Source organism: Glycine soja, chromosome 11, assembly GCF_004193775.1.
Source record: "Glycine soja cultivar W05 chromosome 11, ASM419377v2, whole genome shotgun sequence".
Lineage (NCBI taxonomy): Eukaryota > Viridiplantae > Streptophyta > Magnoliopsida > Fabales > Fabaceae > Glycine > Glycine soja.
Window position 1 is genome coordinate 44,768,351 of NC_041012.1, and position 22,187 is coordinate 44,790,537.

At 32.0% G+C, this 22,187-nt stretch overlaps 3 protein-coding genes across 4 annotated transcripts; 2 read left to right on the top strand and 1 right to left on the bottom strand.

The window, feature by feature from the left end:
- Positions 1–1,159: 1,159 nt before the first annotated feature.
- On the bottom strand, positions 1,160–2,635 carry LOC114373869 (transcriptional regulator SUPERMAN-like). Its single transcript, XM_028331422.1, has one exon. The coding sequence runs from the start codon at positions 2,269–2,271 to the stop codon at positions 1,504–1,506; it is 768 nt and encodes a 255-aa protein (XP_028187223.1). The 5' UTR covers positions 2,272–2,635; the 3' UTR covers positions 1,160–1,503.
- A 5,884-nt stretch (positions 2,636–8,519) lies between these two features.
- Positions 8,520–10,413, top strand: LOC114374825 (protein DOG1-like 4). Of its 2 annotated transcripts, none has more exons than XM_028332525.1 (2): positions 8,520–9,120; positions 9,876–10,407. In XM_028332525.1, exons 1-2 carry the CDS (start codon positions 8,584–8,586, stop codon positions 10,137–10,139), a joined length of 801 nt encoding a protein of 266 aa, XP_028188326.1. In that variant the 5' UTR covers positions 8,520–8,583; the 3' UTR covers positions 10,140–10,407. The 2 variants fall into 2 exon arrangements, with proteins under 2 accessions (XP_028188326.1, XP_028188325.1); XM_028332524.1 differs by having other exon boundaries at positions 8,527–9,120; positions 9,870–10,413.
- A 3,867-nt stretch (positions 10,414–14,280) lies between these two features.
- On the top strand, positions 14,281–18,587 carry LOC114376451 (tubby-like F-box protein 7). Its single transcript, XM_028334569.1, has 4 exons — positions 14,281–14,750; positions 15,628–15,715; positions 16,654–16,783; positions 17,799–18,587. Exons 1-4 carry the CDS (start codon positions 14,418–14,420, stop codon positions 18,391–18,393), a joined length of 1,146 nt encoding a protein of 381 aa, XP_028190370.1. The 5' UTR covers positions 14,281–14,417; the 3' UTR covers positions 18,394–18,587.
- The last annotated feature ends 3,600 nt before the right edge of the window (positions 18,588–22,187 follow it).

Sequence of the window (22,187 nt, forward strand, 5' to 3'; positions counted from 1 at the left end):
AAAACTAAAACATCTATTTTGATTTCATTATATCATACATCTGACATTATTTTTAATAAGAGAGAGAGAGAGAGAGCAAAGTAGTGAATCGAATTGTCCTCGTCAATATTGGGAGAATATCCAATGAGAAGTGAAGATTGGAAGTTCACATGGTCACGTTTGTGTTGCTATACAAAGAGTACTGGATGCCATCAAATTGGGGTGCCAAAACCATGCAACATTTTCTTAATGAAATGACATCTCTGTTTGGCTCTCTGTGAGATATTGTTCTGAAGGTAGATATTACTGGTCATAACTTGCAGCTTTTTGTTTCCTTCTGCCTTTTCAATATACAGAACATTTTTCTTTCTTTAGCACGTTGCTTTTATTTTTCCCTTTCTAAAAGTTGTTTGTTCTCTCTAGCAAGGTTTCATGCACCTTAGAATGGCTTACAAAAACAAACCACATAATATAAATATATTAAATAAAGCAACTATGTCTTCTGAACAGTAATTATTCATATGTGCCACCCTCCAAAGTGTCGTTGGAGCTTAAATCAGTAATAACAAAACATATGGTAACATTGGAAAGTTTGGTGATTATTCTAAATTTCCCACATCGTTTTCCAAGTGCTGAATATGGTGATGAGGCTAGTCAAACAAATGAAAAAACTATATTGTATGCAAACTCATTCATTGCCATGCGACTCGGAACAACTTAACTTTTAAAATGTAGTGGCCCCAATAGGACATATTGTTTGTACAGTGACATAATGAGGCTTGTGTTGGAAATTGAATCAATAATGTTATGCTTCAATGTCAGAAAATATTTTTACATAAACACTTTACTACAATGTGCCTCATGATGCCTAATTGAAAGGCTGAATTTCAATTTCCTGTTTAATGTCAGTTATCTTCATTGAGAATAACTTCTCAAAATTTCCATTATGTAGTTATATGTTTAATAAAATGGAAATGGCTAAATGTTTGGATTATTTTGCTCTCATGGTATTCCAAGTTTCTAACTAACTTGATTCAACTATAGATCAAAATCCAAGAGCGGGTGAGATCAGTGATCATTGTTTAAAGCACATGTAATGTAATTAACTATCATATAATTAAAATATTATATATATATATATATATATATATATATATATATATTAATTCATTCACGTCTAAAACATTCTCATTTCTGCTTAACAATTGACAATATATAGCTAGCATAAAACAAGAACTAGCAATAAATTTCAGATATTAGGAAATGATAAGTGGAAGCTTTTCACTTGTAACTAAGAAAGTGAAAGACTTCATAAACATATAGAATATTCTAGCTAGCTAAGATGTTGAAGATGGTTAGTATAAACACATTTCCATTTGACATGACCCTACTTTAAATTAATAACTTAACCATCCAATCTTGTCACTTCCTCTTAAACTTTAACTGGTTAACTAACATAGAGAAATATGATAATAACTACTACTACACATGCTGGTTTCTTCATACCTAGCTAACTCGTGTGACCTAAGAGTAGGTAGTACCCAAACGAAGCTCCAGATCCAAATCATAACCTCTAGGCAAACCTATCTCCAAGTCCATCCTGAGAATGTCACCACCTTTCTTCAACACTTTGCACCCATCTTCCCTTGCAAAAGCTTGATCATGATGATATTCTCCAACTCCAGCTGATGATAAAGATTCTGGAATCTTTGACTTGGAGTAGTGCTCTGGGGTACTGGTCTTTTTGCTCAAAGGGTTCAATGCAATACCATCCACAACAACCCATCTCTTCAACTCGGAAGAAGGTGAAGGAGGAGTGGGAGAAACAAACAAGGGCAATGTGCAAGTGAAAACAGGCTTAAGAGTAGTAGTAGTTGTTGCTGAAGATGATGGTGGTGGTGGTAACAATGACAAAGATGAGTTGCTGTTAGGGTTAAGATTAAGGTTGAGCATAGGGCCTTGAGCTTGACCTTGATGAACTTCATGATGAGTTGGGGGTGATGACTGCCTCAACCTTGCTCTATCCCTCCTATGAACATTCATGTGTCCACCAAGTGCCTGAGCAGACCTGAACTCCTTTCTGCAGAAGCTACAAGTGTATGATCTTGGTGGCCATGGGAAGCCATTCACATAGTCATTCTGATCTGCAATATTATTATTGCTGTGAATGTTGTTGTTGTTGTAGCAGTTGGCAACAACATGGGAAAATTCTTTTGTTGTTGTTGGGTTCTTGTTGTTGACACAACTGTGATGATGAGTGTAGTCTTTCATGATCAAACTGTTCCTCTTCATTGGCCTAGCAAGCTAGCTAGCTCCTTTTGTTTGATTCCTCAGCCAGATGTTGCAATCTTGTTATTATATATCAAAAAGAAACTAAACTAATAAACTGTTTTACTCAAATCATATCAACAAAATCTTAAAAAAGATAGATGAGAAAAGGGCTTAAAAGGGTTGTGTTTGTGTATGCATGTGTCTCTCAAAAGTTGTGTTGTGAACTTGTGAGTGAATGACCACTTAGAGAGAGGAGAATGGTGAATGAGTGATGATGAAGATGAGGGTTATATTTGAGTATATGAGAGTGTGTGTGGTGTGGTGCATAGAAATTAGAAAGAGGTTATAGAAAGAAAGAAGAAAAAGAGCATAAATTTTCTAAACCGAAGAGAGGGAATCCCATTGGAGGGTACCCCTGAAAAGTCCTGTGTGTTTGGTCACTACTTGCTAAATTTGGAACCTCGGCCTGCCAGGGTTACACACCTTTATGCCATATTTCTGTCACTGGTCAAGTTAACATGACACATTCATATTTTGTTCTCGGTAAAGATCCACTTATTAACTCTCAGATTTCTCTCTCTCTCTGGCACAGATACAAGAAGCAAAAGTGTGAGGCGTTTTTTTCTTCTTCTATATCACAGGTATACTCCAACTAAGATAAAAATTCATGTTAAAATATTTAACATAATTAAATATTTAGAATTTAAACTCAACTTCTAATTAAGTTAAAACTATTTGATGCCAGTTATATAATTAGAATTTAAATTCAAAATTTTTAATTAAATTTAAATAATTTAATATTAATTGATTCACATATTTGATTTTAAAGTAGGAGGATGTTTGTACCAAACAAATATATAAGAATTGTATAAGAAAAAAGAACAAAAATGGTAGGAGTTAATGGGCGTTGGGTCATAAATAGGCTCGAGGACTTCCCAGTCAATCAAGCTTAAATAGGATGATCTCATGTCAAAATTTAATATGATGAGCGATGACCATACATTTCTTGCTGCATAGATGTATTTATTAGATAAAATACAACTATAATATTTAAACATAAGATGCTATGTGTGTGTATATATATATATATGACGGGATCTATTTGCTAATAAAATTATGGAATCTTAATTAGGCTATGGCAACCACCGGGGTCCAAGGTAGGGGTGTTTTGAGATTTGGGATATGGCTTAAAGATTAGAGTTCTAATTTTGGAATGATCTTTCCAGCAATCAGTTATATACAAAACTCACTTAAAATGGCTTGTTTATGAAATCATCACACTAATAATTGAGTTTAGTCAAGATTTTGACCATCAAACTTAACATGTCTATTATATTACACTACGTCGATTTTAACATTTTTAGTTGTCAATGAAAGTTCTTTGTCAATTCAAACTCAAATTTGTTTAAATAATTTACATGCATATCAGAACAGCAGAATAACTCGCTTCACTTAAATTTAACTGATTATTATAATGTATAAATGACATGTCACAACCATATATATTGCTCTATTGACATACAGGTGACCTAAATTTTAATTGGGTGTCAAAACCTCTAATGCATACTCCTTGGCACCTTTAAGTAACTTAGCAAAGCTTCATAACAGTACTCTGATTAAATTATATCATCGGCAGATTTTACTAATTTGGGCCTTCATTGTTGATGTGTTTCAAACTTGGATATGTTTGCACAATGTTAATTACAATAAGACGATGTTAGGTAGAGCTTTTCCTATTAGAAATATATATAGATGGTGATTAGGGTAACATGTTGGAAAAGAATCCAAAAAGTGTGATATCTTTGATTCGTTTTGTCTTATTATAGTTGACATTGTGCAACTGTAACAAGTTTTAGGCTTCACTTGAATACTAGATGTGTTTTGCTGAATTATTGTTGAAACTATTTTACTCTCACTTTCAAAAACATAATTTAACAGGAATTTATGTTGGTGAAACAAAAAAAAACGAAATAAGTGAAACATCTTTATTGGCTACTTGATAAATGCAAAGAATGTAATTCAACATTGTTGTGCTTCAATATTAATTAGCGTTGTTTCTAAAATATAATTGGTAATCATGCCTACACAGAAGTTACTTTTATATACTTTGTGGATTAATCAAGAGAAAAAATAAATTTACTATAAAAAAATTTAGTCAATCATTCAATCATATGATATATTTATTAAATTTTAAAATAATTATCTTAAAGTAATTTAAACAATAATATATAATTAAATTATAAGATAAAATTAACACATAAATATTAAACTCATTAATTATTAATTAATCTCGATCATTTAAAGACTTACAGGGGTGGGAAGGGCTATCCTATGGGCCAAGCCCATATATATCGATAGCTCTATTTAAAAGAAAAACAATGTATCTTTGAAGCCGACAATTTTATATATATGAAATCTTTGAAATTTAAAGATATTAAAATTAAAATATGTAAAATTGATATTATTATTGTTATTGTACTGTAAGTATCCATCGGCCTACACCAATGCATATACCAAAATCCAAATAAATGAATAAATTATTAAATCTAATTTTCTCTAGTTTTGAAGTTCATCAAACAGTACGTTCTCATTCCATAATGGTTTACTTTATATACTCCTTTCTTTTTCCTGTCGTCCTTATATTATAATCTCTTATATAGTTAAGATTACAAAGCATCCTTTTCAGATAGTATTTTTGTAATAAATTAACAATTGTCGGCTTTCATGGCCACCCCCTTTATTGTTATAATTTACGTACATTATTGATGCCCTTTATATTACACTGATGACAATTAACATTTTGAGCAACAAAGTTGCTAAAACTTGGTGAACCTCCGCTTCATATTGAGTTGATGACAGCATCCAAACATAAAATGAGTATTTTATCAATTCAATACTAGTTAAGTTATACTTTAAATAAATCAAAAATGTAATTGGTTCAAGTAAATCTGGGTTTAGATTTCTTTAATCATATCTTCAGTTTAAATATAGTGAATGGAAGAAAAATATGATAAAAAGTCAAACCCTATTAAAAGTGATTCATCTGATTCTCTTGACAAAAAAGAATCATCAGTAAAGTTGGTACATAGATTTTCATAGTAATAACGTGGTGATCTAATAAAAAAATAGTCATTTAGCCAGCAGATATAAAGATAACTACAATATTGAAAGCCCAACATTTTATTTTCAATTAATTTACAGAGTAAATTTTTTTACATTAATAACTATATATGAAAAATAAACTTTGAATATACTATATCTAACTTAGTAGCTTTGGCATTTATAATGGTAAGAATTAGAAAATCATATATTTTGCTAAATGGAGAGTATCGACCCCTTGAGCTTCTTACGTGGAACTTTTTGTTCCTACCTTGACACACAATGTGGTTATATAAAACAACTTCATTCCATTGAAGGTAACATCAATCTGACTGAATGAAATAGGAATAAGACTAGTTAAGATACCATGCCATTTGAATAGGATTGTGCAACACCAACATTTTCTTCTGAGCAATAAAGAGAGCAAGTTTGAACAGTGAAGCCAAGACAACCAAAAGATCCTGCTATATCTAACCCAGATTCACTACAAGACTATAACCCAATGAGATGCTTGATAACAATTCCATTCAAGGGTCCCCATTTTCTTAGGTTGTGTAGCCAAAATTGCAGGGCTTACCCCAAGTGCAAGGAGGTGCCGTCTCTCCCACTCAATATTCTTAATTAAATTTTTTCTAGAGACCATAATAAAGCATAGTATAGTACATTTTTTTTGTTGGGTCATGAGCACTAGCCTAGCTATCAATAATAACAATAATATATAATAATGAATAGAACTTACCATATTTATGTTTGACAAAAAAGACGAACAATAAAGAGTCCAGGTTGAATGTGTGAATATAACAACTATGAGTTGCTACTTGTTGCTATAACAAATAAAAAGTTGATGTGTGCATGCCTTGATTGAAGTCTTATCATATATCATCAAACCTTGAAGAATGGTGCACTCACTGCTCTGGGACTTTGACTTGGAATTTTTCGTCATAGTGTTGTGGGTTGAACTAAATCTGAATGGACAAGGGAAATGAATGCGGTATGTAATGGCTGGTTCGGTTATAATTAAATTCTGCAGTGTGTAATTTCAAAAGCTCTTTTGTAAAATAGTAGTATGAGTCATGGAACCTTTTGTTGCTTCATATGTAAACAACCTTTTTTAGAAACATCAATAAATAAAATAACCAGTAACTTTAGCCGCGCGCATATAATAACGTTATCGTACAAGCCATGTTTTTTATTTTATATATACTTGGTGCTGAATGCTGATGAAGTATTTTTATTTTTTTTTATGAACCGAAAGGGTATAATGACTACTCTAAATCCATACTAATAAAAAAGAGTTTAAAGATTACTTATTTACAGTTTAAGATACTTATGAGAAACAATATACCAATTAAAAAAGAAAGATTAAGAGTATATTTGATTTCAATTTCCAAAAAATGTTTTTAAATTTTTAAAAAATAAAGAAACTAAATACTTACAGCAACTTCATGTCTTATCACATGCATTATAACTCCTGATGAGTCACACCCTTGAAATAGAACAACAGAAAAGAAGAAAGAAAAAAAAATCTCGGCTATTTCTACTTTTTGGTTTTAAAAACGCTTATTTTACAAACAAAAAAAATCTAAAAATAATTTAGATGAGAAATTGATTACACTAAGTAACATGAAATTATTTTAGAAATAATTTTTAAAACAAAAAATTAAGCTAGAAATCAAACAAGCCTTACGAAAATACTTGAACCAATTATGCTTGAGTCGAGGATGATCTCTGTAAGTGATAAAACTTTCATTTGAAATATTCAACGTAATAAGGTATTGAAACTCAAACTTGATACATAATTATGCATCAATTGATTCGTGTCCTCTATAGTTGTATTTTTTTCACACTACATAATAAAACCAGTCATCCTTGGGAATGGAACAAATTTGGGTCATCCAGAAAGAGACTGAAATGGTACCCAAAGCCCCACTCCGAGCCCATCATGTGTTTTGCCCATACTTTTTCTGTTTTTCATTTGGGTCAACATCACAAGAGGCCTAGCAAAGAGTAACTTCTGCAAATCTAGGAATTAATTAAGTTTGGTGTATGCATTATTGTAAGTTCTATAACCTTTACAAAGGAAAACGACACATGAGCTATTCACTCTGCTTTTGCACATGAAATGGGCACAATTCTAATCATTTCCCATAATCATGACTGCTTTTGTTAATATTCGACGCATTATGAGTTCAACAATAAACACACTAAGTGGCCCTCTCTCTCTCTCTCTCTCTCCTCCAAATTCAATATGACTCAGTCACCCTAAAAATAAATACAAAATATATATGCAGACGCATATAAAGTCCCATATTATTTGTTCATCTCGTCGTAACGTATGTTTGATAAGAACTTTAAGAAATTTATAAGTTTGTTTTTAGTTTTTACTAAATTATAAATTAATTTGATCAAAATAAACTTATTAGATACACAAATGGAAAATAAGTTAACTTATAATAAGTAACTAACTTTTTTTTCTTCTCAATTTTATTTCTATTAATTTATTTTTATTTTTTTCTATTTTAACATTCTTACACGCATACAATTCGTTAAGGTTATATATATTTTTTTTAATTATATCAAGTTTTCAATTATTTCTGTTTTTTCGAAATTATATGATCCAATTCGATTCTCCTATATGATTCCCTTGTACGACTTGTATCTAGTTATATAATTCCTTTTTTTTTTATCAATTCAATTCCCATAAATGATCCAATTATAGAAAAGAAGACACTAAATGACATGTTTATTTTGTTTGTTATTATCAAACTTCAAATTCTACTTTTTTTCTTATTTTGTTTAATGTAAAACTATTTATTTGGATGAATTATTACATTTTTATTATTTTTTCTTAAAATATTTTTATCACTAAAAAAAAGATGATACAAAATCTAAATTATAAGAAAAAACATTTTTACTTTAAAAGTTTGATTTAAAAAAATAAAATTTAATTTAATTCTACTTTCATTTAAAAAAAATTCTGATGAAAATTAATATTAGTTTATAAAAAATTAGATTTTAAACAATAAAAGTAAAATCATTGAATATGGGAGAAGAAACAAAAAAAAAATGGAGAGGATGGATCCAAACCCTTAAATCACGTATCTCCCTTGAAATGATGAATTAGAGTTCGATTCCAAACTCCATTAATTACGAGTAGAATGATACGTGTGTCCCCAAAACTTGATTTATTGGGAAATCAAAGAAAAAAAAATTGAAGTTGGGCAGGCAAACGAAATGAGACAAGTTGAAACCCTGAGAGAGTCACACGTAAACATGCACGCGCCATCACCCCAACCTCTCTCTGTTCTCTTCATCAACCCTCACTCATACATTACCATTAGCAACGGACAGAAGAGAGCAACAATGAACAACCCTAGTTCTCCCTCTCCCTGCGCGGCCTTCGCGGACTTCTACGAGCAATGGTTCGAGGAGCTTCAGTCCCTGATGCAGCAACTCAGGGGTGAGGGCAGAAAAGAGGAGGTGATGGAGAAGGTGATGTGGCACCACCAGAACTACTACGTGGCCAAGTCGGCGGCCGCGGAGAAGGACCCACTCAACGTGTTCCTATCTCCCTGGGCCACCACGCTGGAGCGCTCCCTCCACTGGATCACAGGGTGGCGCCCCACCACCGCGTTTCACCTCATCTACACCGAGTCCTCGCTCATGTTTGAGTCCCACATCATCGATATTCTCCAGGGACTCCGCACCGGCGACCTCGGCGATTTGTCACCCTCCCAGTTCCGCCGCGTCAGCGACATCCAATGCGACACTGTATGTAATATTACTTGCTTACTTTTTCTTTTTTTATCGCTCATGTAAGTGAGTGAAACTAACAAATTTAAAACTGTTTAATTCTTTTGGGATTATATAAAACTCATGTCCACGTTTTTTTAGGTATTATTGCTGCCTTTTACATTGAAGAAACATATAAATCGAGCAAATAAAATATTTACTTAAAATATTTACTAAGTTGTCATTAATTACATATTAGTGTAAAAAAAAAAAAATACTCCTTGCCTTACTTATATATTTAACTGGATTTGGAAGTTCCTTACATAGTTAATTGAGTTTAACTTGTTTTTAAAGATTTTAAAATAAAGTATTATTTTGATTTATAATAATCAAAAATAAAAATTTCTAAAAAAAAGATGATATTAAATGAGATTATTCTATTTATAATACTTACAGATTATACCTGATTTTTTTTTTAATTTTAATAATGACTATATTAAAAATGAGTTTTAATTATTTTATCAACCATCGTAAGTGTATTTTCTTCAGAGAAGGAAGTGTTCAATTCAGAGAAACCAAATCTAGGTCTAACAAAAGAGACTTTTCACTTATGGTGAAAAAAAGTTATGGGCAAATCAATAAATTTGATCTTCTAATAAATGTTCGCTTATTACGATCTTAAATAAGATACAATATTTTTCTTTTGAAATATTAACATTAATAAATATTAATTTGGTAAAAAATGATTCACGAAGTGGTCTTTTTTTTTTTAATCGATTTTTTTCAAGGTGAAGGAGGAGAATGCAATAACGGAGGAGCTATCAGAGTGGCAGGACAGTGTGAGCGAGATGATGGGCCCAGGTGCGAACATCAACGACAAGATCGGACGGCTGGTATGCATCATAAAGAAAGCAGATGATCTACGGCTGAGAACCTTGCGGAGTGTGGTGGGGCTACTGTCGCCGCAGCAGGCTATTGAGTTCTTGATTGCATCGGCGGAGTTGCTAGTTGGGATACGCGGTTGGGGATTGAATCATGACCGTCCACGTGGCAGATGAAAGTGGAATTGAGTTTAGGCCACAATTTCTCTATTTTGATTGAAATTCATTGTGGCCTTAAAATGATTGTGTATTATTTATTACTAGTTACTAGAACTAGAACAGTCCTTGCTGAACAAATATTTCTTTTTGCTGATTAAAAACAACAGTCCTTCGCTATTAGGCTGCAGCCTAATCCAAAACTTTTCTTAATTTAAATTTTAAAGTTTTTTTTTATGTTATAATATCACATGCATTATTAAAAACCAATAATAATTATTGACTGTTTGAGTTTTTTAGTCCTTGTAATTGATTCAAATTCTGATATAAATATAAAATAAATAAATAATATAAGAGAAAGATATATTCATTTTATATATCACGGAATACATTACTAAAAATGTTTCTTTATCATTTTAAAAAAAATGTTCAGTATTTCGGAAAAGGGATTATTTTGTATGAGCTCACGGAGTATATTATTACGAAAAACTAGGTAGTAAGAGTTTTCAAGCTCAGGTCAAGAACGTAATACGTGTCTCTACGACAAAGTTCATGACATGCAAGGTGACACCTAGCACAAACGTGGCTTCTAGGCACTGCAAATTATTTATTCTCCCCTCAGACATAAAAAAAAAAACGATAAAAGAAAAACATTAATTAGTTGAATTTTGAACTACAGTAAAAATCAATGAAAATAATTTTGGTATACTGCAGGAGCAGAAGTTTTCTCTAAAAATGAATTGCGATGACTTTTCTTGCCTCTTTTAAAATTTGTATGTATAAAATAAAAAAGTGACGACTAAATAGAGATATATAGTGTTGATTATACTATGTTTAAATAATGGAATTATGAGGATAATTAAATCAATTCTCTTGTGCGGACTAGAGAGAAAATAAATTATTAGAATAGTGAGTTAGATTTTATTTATAATATTAAAACGAAGACAAGTAAAAGCTGTATTTTCAATGATATTAATTTGACGCCTTTCCTCCTTAAATTTATCTATGATCTGCCATTACATTGCATATACAAATAAACATAATTACTTTATTGATTCAAGGGATGCACAAGCACAATTTCTTATAGATGTAGTTACGTATTTCTGATAACTTTAATACATTTCAGTAATCTAATTATAAAATTGTATAGGTATCGTCGTCAACCTGATTAAAAATTTAGGGAAGTTATGGGAATTTATTAATTCTTTTATAACGTACCTACTGGCTAGAGACTTCGTTAAAAACTCTTATAATATAGTAGAATATAATAATATTTGAATTAGTAATTGAGAATAATTAAACGAAAAAAATTAAATTTAAATTCCCACCAAAAATTAATTAAATTAACTAGAGAATAACTAAATTAGTATTCTAAACAAGTGTTCTTGTGCGACTGTTCTATACTTCCATCGTTTTTGGCTTTTTGCAAAACTTGTGCAGACTGTACGAGTTTTATGCATATTATTTAGTTATGGGCTCTTGGCCGTGTTTTTTTAGAAGATCCGATCATAAAGACCCAAAATTGTGTAACTATTTATTTCACATAACATATCTATGCCCAAATGTAAAAAAAAAACTACGTACAGCGTTTTTTATTATACCAAAAATCTCAAAAACCAATGAAAGCCGTGGTGAAATTAAAATAAAAATAAATAAGTAATAGAGATAGAAAAATTAAGTCAAGACTTAATTTTAATTTTGATCTCTAATCTTTTTAATATGCAAAGTGACAAAATGATGTATCATGTTTGCTTGATGGTTACACACTCAAGATGCAACCTGGGAATGAACAAAGGGATTTCTAAAATAGAAAAGAAAACCAATACTGAGGCATAGATGACAAATATTCAACTAAAATTGATATATATATATATATATATATATATATAAAAGACGACCAGATTTGAATTTATAAATTAATTGCAATTTTTTTGAAAATATTTCAGTAACACCCACCTCCTCCAAAAATAAAAAATTCCGAGCATGAATAATTACGGTGCATTTTATATCATTCTTTTAAGAAGGCCAATAACTCACCTAATTACAATCTAAATAGTTTAATTTTAAAATTATGATGATGGCTTATAAAATAAGTCTTAAGATTACGAAACGGTTTTCTAAAAATAAAAAAAATGGCGAAACACTTTGCATCTTGCCATAGGGAGATCATGATGCACAATGTTTTTAGGTACAAACATTGCCATTTGTCAATTTGTTCATGTTGGCCTATGGTAACTTGTGATAATCAACAAATATTCCAACCAAATCAGTATGCTTGCAACATCCTTGTATCATAAGATATTGATAAATAATATTTCATTAAAATACCATTAAGCAAAATAAAATTTAATTTTAATATCTAAATTAACTAATACTGATAAATATATATAATAAAATAAAATTTATCGTTAGTACTTGAATTAATTATTTTTCTTAAATAATTTAATCAACCATAGTACGGGATGTTAATCAATTTTGTTGATGCCCAATTTTATTTTATTTTATTTTGAGAAAACTGATGTTCAATATTTATTCACTATATGTTACAATAAAATATACATAAAGGCCGATTTAATACGTTTTATATATAAAGACTTAACTGAGAATCTGGGACATGTTAAAGAACTAAATTATATGTTTTTTAAGAAAAAGAAACTTAAAGTAAAATCATTTTAAACTAATTATGCATATATTTTTTTTATAGTTTTCATTTTTGAAATATACTATAAATATTTTAAATAGATCAATTATACGTATTTTTTTTATATAACTTTAATTTTTTTAATATTTAAATTTATATTTTAAAAATCAATAAAGTTGAAATATTCGTGTAATGCATAATATATTTTCAATCTTTCAGAGTACAGAGTTAGTTATTGTTGATGTGTGTATAACATAATTGTAGTGCTTTGTAATGTTTACATGTATGTATAAAATCGAAACTTCCAACTAAAAAGAAATGGTGATAAGTTTGACTAGAGAAACTAAAATATATACGACCATATGGATTGATTTAAGTATATTAAAAGTTCTGATAAGCGTGTTGATCACTATTAAATTCTGTGTTAGATGTCATGTACTTGAAACATCAAAATGAATTCTAATTTATCTTTCCCCTGATATTTTGAGTTTCTATGAATATCATATATAAAAATTTTAAAAATATAAATACACATCAGTGATTTTCTTTCTCATTTTTTTTATTTTTGAGATTTTATTTTTATAAATCATGTTGTTCATTTGACTGCAAAATGAGTCAACTATACATAATACTAAGATTGATTTAATCCATTAATAAATTAGATTTGTCCAATCTTGTCTACATAATATTAAGTTTTTATCGAATCATGTTCAAATTCAAATAAATGATCTAATCAAAATAAAGAAAAAAAATCATCCCAAAATATCTTACACTCTCATTCATATTTTTACATGCATCTTATTTTGGTTGATGGAAGTGAAAGAAGGAAGGAGATGTAAAAAAAAAAAAACTACAAAAATGTAATGAGAGGCAAAAAGAGAAATAAAAAAATAGGTTTAGAAAACAAGAAAAACAGATAAATTGATGTTAATTTATGATATTATTCACACAAAAATGCACTAATTCATTTAGCGTGAGTTTGTTTTTTATTGGATAATATCTAAATGTATATTCAATAAGGAGCAATAATTTATTGTTTCTCATAAAACTAGACATCAGAATACATGCCAATAAATTGAAACGTTATAACAAACGCATCCTTAAAAGATAATATTTGCAAGTTAAAACACGAAAGATTCAAACAAGTGAACAAAACAGAAACATTGTGTTTGGGACAGGGAGGAAAAAAAGAAGTTAAAAACCGAAAAGCAAAAAAACTTAAAAAAAACTGTATTTCGCAATTACAGCACGAATACAGGTTGTATCCCCAGTCAATAACACAAAGTAAAAATTTCGAAAAAAAGGAAGAAAAAAAAAAAAAGTGGGTAAATACAGCGTAGACCGAGTCAAATCACAACCCCATTCAATTCCATCAACACTTTTCAACCCACTCTCGCTACCCTCACCCGCCTGTGATTCGGCGCACCCACACCCTCTCTCTTACCCTCACCCTCACCTGCGGGTTACGTTACCATCCCCCACATCACCCCTTCCTTCTTTCTCTCACTCGTTTAACTCTCTCTGTAAAACAAACACACCCTTCTTTCTCTCTCTTTTTCTGTTTTTTTTTTTGTTCCTCTCTCTAGATTTTATTTGTTGTTCTTCTTCTTTATGAGCCCTAACTCGGGGACCCATCGTCGTCGTCGTCGTCTTTAGCCATGTCGCTGAGGAAGGTCTTCCGCTCCCGCAAGTTCTCCAGATCGTTCAAGGAGGTGCTGCCGGCGGAGGGCGCCGCAATTGTCGGCGGCGAGGACGGGGTCGCCGGCGCCGGTGAGGAGTCGTCGAATGGGAATAATGGTTGGTCCAACATGCTTCCAGAGATCCTCGGCGAGATCGTGCGGCGCGTGGATGCCGCCGAGGAACAGTGGCCGAACCGCCAGAACGTCGTCGCATGCGCGTGCGTCTGCAAGCGTTGGCGTGACATCACGCGCGAGGTCGTGCGCGTGCCCTCCCACACCGGGAAAATAACCTTCCCTGCGTGCCTTAAGCAGGTTCGAGGTTTCCCCCTTCAAAAAATCGGTTCTTTTTTATGTTTGAGTTTCTGGGTAGGAAGCATTTTTTTAAAAAAAATTTGATTGATATGTAACCCAGAAGAAGAAAAAAAAGATTAATGCTTTTTTTTGTGTGTGTCTTTTTTATATAATCGGTTTTATTTTGATGGGGAGTTTTTACTGGTTTGTCTCTTGAATTTGATTCCCCCCGCCCAATATTTGTGGGATTGGAATTTTGGTTGTTTGTGAGATCATTGGGTGGTTCAATTGCTTTATTGGTGAGTGGTGAATTTACAAGTTATAAGAATCAGCAGTGATTTGGGATCTTTGTGTAACATATGGAAGCAATTGGGTAGTGCATGAAATTTGGATTGGTGTCCTACTGCTGCAAGAGAAATTGCAGTGATTTGATAGAAAATAATGTTAAAGTGGGCTTATTATTAGTTTGTGGCAGTTTTTAGTGGAAAAGATGGAAGAATAGGGAATAGGGATCCATTTGTGGGGGGGATTTTTCAGATGCGCAATAGTGGTCATGTTTGCTGTGCAGAAATGGGGTGGATGGAGTTTCACCTACCTTTTGGTAGATAAGGATTATGCCTTTGCATGATGATGTGTTTCAGCACTCTCGTCACTGCCCAGCACTTGCGGAATTGTGTGATGTTTTCTCTCTGTTTTGCTTTGCTCAATAAAGGATAGTAATTTATTGGGAATTTTGTGATGATTTTTTTTTATTCTTGTAATTCTTATGATGATTTCATTGTAATTTTGATGAGCACTTTGTTTTTTTTTTTTACTATTAGTTGTTTATTTCGTATTGAATAAGAGAATTTGGGAGGGTTAGAATTTGACAATTTGGTTGTGTTTTGATGATCTGCAGCCAGGACCACGTGACGTTCCCCACCAATGTCTTATAAAGCGGAACAAGAAAACTTCAACTTTTTATTTATATCTTGCCCTTACACCATGTAAGTAAGTATTGTATTGGTAAAAGGTTTTAATTTTTCTTGTCTGTTCTGGAGATGGATGAAAAAGAATTATGGTGGAGTTGAATGCTCTCCTGTGCTCTTTGGCTCATCCTATGGGGTAGAGCGTTGACAATGCAAAGTCTAATGATGTGCTTGTATAGACTAGATCTGGGCATGGGGAACCGTCTTATTATCTGTCAAGCATAACACTAAGCCTTTCGTGTTTGACTGGACGTGCTTTACTTTTGTGCTTCAAAGCCCCACAAGATTAAATGGCTTCGTAGTTTGTCTACATGCAAATTGACTGCTATTTAGATTTATAAATGCTCTTGCAAAATATTTGTTAAACTGCATGCATGACTCAAATGGTCTAACCACTTGGTTGACCGGACTAAGTCCAATATGATTTGCTCTAGTCAATTTATAGAACCTTCCTTGTGCAATTTATTCATCTCAAGTAGTTTGATTACCCAAAAATAAGAAACAAGAGAAGGAAAAAAGAGTTAGACTTGTGTTTATGAACAGTAACTGGAGGTGTTTTTCAGAGATATAAGTGGAGGAAGGATCTATGACTTGTGGTGTGCTTGTGGAAATATAATATATGAAATATACATTTATGTAAAGCAGCTTGGGAAGCTTTTTTTTTTTTTTCAGGAAGGGATCAATAGTAATAAAAGAGAAGGAATTATTTAAAGGAGCTTGGAATGTTAGTAAATTAAGAATATTATGATTTTTGAGGTGTTGTAATAAATCAATGTAATTTGTAAAGTAGTTGATCATAGCAACGTGTGGACTTTCAAATGATGATTGTCTCAATACTATAAGAAATATGATCTTGATGGTAATGCACATATTTGGTTTCTCTTTTAAGTTTCCTTTGATGTGCTCAAAATTTATGTCTCTTTATGTCTCCTCTTTTCTCCTCCACCCATTGCCAGCATTCACAGATAAAGGGAAGTTTCTGCTAGCAGCTAGGAGATATAGGTGTGGTACTCATACCGAGTATATAATTTCACTTGATGCTGATGATTTATCCCAAGGAAGCAATGCTTATGTTGGAAAGCTAAGGTAAAGCTTTCTTGCCATAAAAATAGAAGAAAAAAAATCTGTTTATTATGGTGAGGTATAGACATTTTTTTTTTGGTGAAACATGAGGTATAGACATCTAGTATTTGTAAGATAATGCCACTATTTGCCTTTATTACAAACCAGACATCTAGTGTTTTCAAAATGCTTTAGCATAGAACTACCTCTGAAGTGAAACGTAACCTTTTTATTTTCCCTTTTGCGATTGAGTTAGTGAGAACTAGAACTTTGTTTCTTCTCAGTCACGAAATTGTTAAATGAGTTACAGTTTGTGTTTTCCCTTTACCAAGCTGTGACTGCAAGTATAAGAAAAATGTATAAATATGAACTTATATTTTTTTGCCTTTGTTTTATATCTCATATGAATGACCTGTCTGAATTGCATCCTCCTGTCTCTTGCCAAACCCCTCTTCAACTAAAAAAGAAAAAGAAAATACCCATACAAATTCGAAGGAAATAAAAATATATGAAGACTGCTGCTCTAAATTAAATCTTCACCTGTGGCAGAAAGGGAAAACAGTTCCATTTGCTTAGGTGCAATAGTCATTCAATATAATCAATACCATTAGTGATGTAAGCAGTGGTGCAAATATGAAACTGTAGTGCTGTTTTAAGATCAAAACTGCACTAAAAAGAATCTAGGAGCAATTTGTTTTAAAAATGTGATCCTGATTTACAGTTTGTTTGTCTTATATCAAACTACTCTTAATTATATGGTCCGTTATTTATGTCCTAAGCTGAATTAGATGATTGATATACTAATCCTTTAAACTCTCTTAGTCTCATACAAAGAAAAGCATCTAATGTCGATGTTGGTCAATTCTTTTGCTGCTTGTATTAACACCTATGTTGAAAAACTGTTAATAGCTTGGAAATTGTTAGTTTTTTTCTTAAAAAAAATTTGAAAGAAAAACCATGCATGTGAATACATAGTCAGTCTTTTGCTGCTTTTCTTGAGTATCTACCAATGACAACTTTGTTGCTGAAATCTCCACAGCTCGGATTTTCTTGGCACCAACTTCACAATTTATGACAGCCAGCCACCCCATAGTGGTGCAAAACCATCAAGTGGCAGGGCCAGCCGTCGGTTTGCCAGCAAGCAGATAAGCCCACAAGTTCCTGCAGGTAACTTTGAGGTGGGGCAGGTCTCCTACAAGTTCAACCTTTTGAAATCAAGAGGGCCAAGGAGAATGGTTTGCTCATTGAAGTGTCCCGTGACTCCTGTCGTCTCACCATCGGTTGAAAGTTCAGATAGCACGCCGGTCAATGGCCATAAGATTCCCGATAAAGAACAAGTTGCATCTGGCTACACAATCTTGAAGAATAAAGCTCCAAGGTGGCATGAGCATTTGCAATGTTGGTGCTTGAATTTCCATGGCCGTGTGACAGTGGCCTCGGTGAAGAACTTTCAGCTGGTTGCAACAGTGGACCAAAGCCAACCAGGAGGGAAAGGAGATGAGGAAACAGTTCTCCTCCAGTTTGGTAAAGTAGGGGATGATACTTTTACCATGGATTATAGACAGCCCTTGTCTGCTTTCCAGGCTTTTGCCATTTGCTTAACTAGCTTTGGCACTAAACTTGCTTGTGAGTAATATAATTTTGGTGTCACTGCTTATTTATTCCGTGGATGAATGTTTAAGTGAATAGTTATTTTATTTTTTTTACTCGGCTTTGAGTCAACAATTTGATTGCAGGAAGCTTCTTGTTGTAAATGTGTTATATCATCAAATAGGACATGACATCTTCCATAAATCAAATATATTGCCCTATTCAAGCGGTTGGTCCATTGATTTTATTTTAATTCACGTTAGTGTACACATGTCATGGCATTTTGCTAAGCTCAGTTTCTTGTGATTTGCTGAAGACCACGTATTTAGTTTGTGATTCTATTTTTCTGGTGAAACAGATTAGACTAGGGAGGTTGGCTTATCAATACTTAATTTCTGTTGACATATATAAAACGTCACACCAATGAAATAAACGTTTATAAATCATCAAGCTTTTTTTCTTTTTCTTCTTGGTATCCGGTACCTTGTGCTTTGGTGTGGATTATTCTGGACCAGCAATAAAGTTCGAAAGGTCGAATTGCATGTGGATTGTTCTCGACCAGAAAAGACATTTTATTAAGCATCGCATAATGTGTAGTCTAAACTAGTAAATAATAACTACTTCATATTTAATTAATTGTAGAAAAATTTGTATCAATTAATAATGTGTTATCAATACCATTATGATTCTGGCAAAAAAAATTATACCATTATGATGTGGTATGATTTGACACAACTTTCAGTATGTGATGAGATTTGGTTTTCAAGTTCACAATTTCATATGTATGGAATAATATTTGTGGAGAAAGGATTAAATGGATTTCAATATCTAAAAAGTTCATAGATTTGATTTTCAGGTTCACATGCATGAAAAAAAAACTTGTAGAAATCTATATGAATGTCAATATCTCAAAAGAGTAGTTATTGGTTTTTGACTTAGGGATGTCTTGGATTTATTAAAAAGAATGTGTTATTTATATTGTCTCCAAGTGCATTCTAATTTAGATAAATTTGGAGTTTTTTTTTTTCAAAAGACTAAGGACTTGGAAATTTTCTTTAAAAAATGTTAAATTTTAATTGTGTCATTAGACAGCATGGATAACTTTGTGCAAAAATTTCTAATGATAGAAGCTGAAGCTACATCAGCTGCTTTATGAATGATAATGGATAATGGGTTAGTTGTGGCATAAATGATGTTTGAATCGTCCATGTCCCGTTTATTCTCTTATAGTAACCTTTATTTTTTCCAATGGGGCCATTCCCTTGCTGAAGTGAAAAGTAATTGAAGGTTATTGTTTCCTGTACCTCTCAAGTTGCATCCAACACCTCCTGTGAATCCAGAATGTAAAATTACATTATAGAATACATCATCTGTTTTTTGACTTCTGAAACGACCAATCTGAAAGATAAAAAAATCATTCTAAAAAGGATGGAGAAAGCAACTTGGAGGTGCAGGAAGTAACAGCCGTAATTGAAAGGCCAGGTCCCACCATTCAAATTTGAAGGTGAATCCAATTAATGAAGCAAATCCATTTAGCAAAATATCTCACATTCGAGAGATAAATAGTGACATTTACAGGTAGATATTTTGTCGGATTCAATTTCTTAGGTAGACTCGGAGATTTGCTGTCTTCTGATTTGATTGCAAGGTGATTCCATTGTACTGCCACGGTTGGTGACCTTATTTCATCTTTTCAAATTAATAATTAGTATTTATCATCACATGTTGTTCTATCATTTCGAATGTTTCTCTCTCTATATACATGCGCGTTTCTATATATACCAGTTAATAAAAATAAAATTACAACGTGATTGATTGATTTTATTAAGTTTTAAGTAATCAGGTTTCGATTATATTAGATGTTTTAACAATCGGCTAACAGCAGCTTGAAAAAATTGCCACAAGATTTTTTTTTTCTTTTCATTTTGATGTTGTCGAACATATTACGTGTGTTTTTTAATTTTATTTTTCAATAAAAAACATTTACCGATAAAAAGGTACTGCGTTTTGAACAAGATAAAAAAAAAGAAATAAATAATTATTATATTTTTCCTTTTCCTTAATGTTGATTAACACACATACGTAGTTAACACATTTTCTTAAATTGATAAGTTGCTCAGCGAATTTGGTAAATTAAAGTTTACGTTTATTGTCACATCATTACTTTAAAATTTAAGGTTGTATGATGGTCATGGTTTCATGTTTCAACTTTTGTGTCAAATCATAATTAAAATGATTATCCTTAACTTGTAGGTATGTTTGTTTTCTGGAAATAATAATAGCGAATTCTTTTCAACAATCCAATCTTGAATCAATAGCTTCATTGGTTAATGACTAATATACTACTCAAAATATCATTGTAATCAAACCTTTCAAAAATATTTTTAATTCAAAAAACAACAGGCTACAAATTACCCAACTAGACGCCTGTTAACACGGGCCGAATAGATAAGTCCAGTTTAGTCCCATGATTCAATAATTTGGTTCCAGCTTCTCTTTCTCCTATCATCACAATTTATTTATTTTTGATATTTTTTTTTGTCATAACTAGTTTGAAAACCTTTTCAATTTTGACTTAAGATTTATCCTTATTACTTAAATCAGCAAGTGGAGTTTTTGTCTAAAATAAATCATTTATGCTAACTAAATATCATTTTGGGTTGGTCTCCAAAATATTTAGGAAAGTGGATGATTTAAGTCATCTAAGATTTTGGTGGTGACATCATCAACTCTTCTTCACTTGGGTGACGTCATTCTATAAAGTGTCACCCATTCAAGTGACTAACTGAATTGATGATGAAACCACCTAAGATGAAGTCACAAAATTACTCAAACTCTTGAATTGATGAAACTTTTGCAAAGTGACATCTCTCAGGTGAAGAGGAGTTAACTAGTGTTACCAAAATCTTATGTGACTTAATCACCCACTATGATATACTTTGGAGACCAATTCAAAATTGTATTTAGTTAGCAAAAATTATCTATTTTGGTCAATAACTCTCACCAAATATATAATTCAACTGACATGTGATTGGTCTAGTTTAATAGAGGTTACGGGTTTGAGTCCAAAATATAAAACTGAGTTAAATACTTGGTGAAAGAATTTTATCGTTCATAATAATCTTATCCGATTCGAATATAATGATTTCTAATGAAAAATATGATCTAGAAGAAAAAAAATTCTTATTCCTTAAGTGTTTGCTTACGCAAAGGACTCCACTACTAGCTCGCACATGGTCACCTCAGCTTATATATATCACATGGTTGCACAAACTTAATTTATAACAGATAAAAAAAGCTATCACAAAGTCCATATGTTTTTAGATTCCAGATAAAATGGTACCTGAAAATTCCCTCAAAAAGCAAGGAATCAGGTGCCGGAGACATGGATGGAACCAAGAAATAAAATTGAATTCCTACACGATTCATCTATCACATGGTACCCGAGATGCTCTAAATATTCTTCATTTGAAGTATATGTAAATTGTAATTACAAACAACAAATACGCATATAAACTGAACGGAGCGAGTTATAACTTGAGGTTTGCATGCAAATATAGTAATAGTATAGTGCATGCAAGTGATGCAACGTATACAAGGAAACAACATCGTGATGTTTGGTTTTGATATTGTTAAACACATTACTGGTTCCAGAAGAAAACCATTAATAAATTAATCTAAGATCTGCATCAACCTCATATGATAACCAAGCTATGTACTTCTCAAGGGCTTATCAGACAGAATTTGCAGCAGGATCAAGGGGAGTTACTATTAGTCTCTACAAATATTGCTCTTGGTCCTTACAAAATTTTAAACTTCTTTAAAAAGACTATTTTAC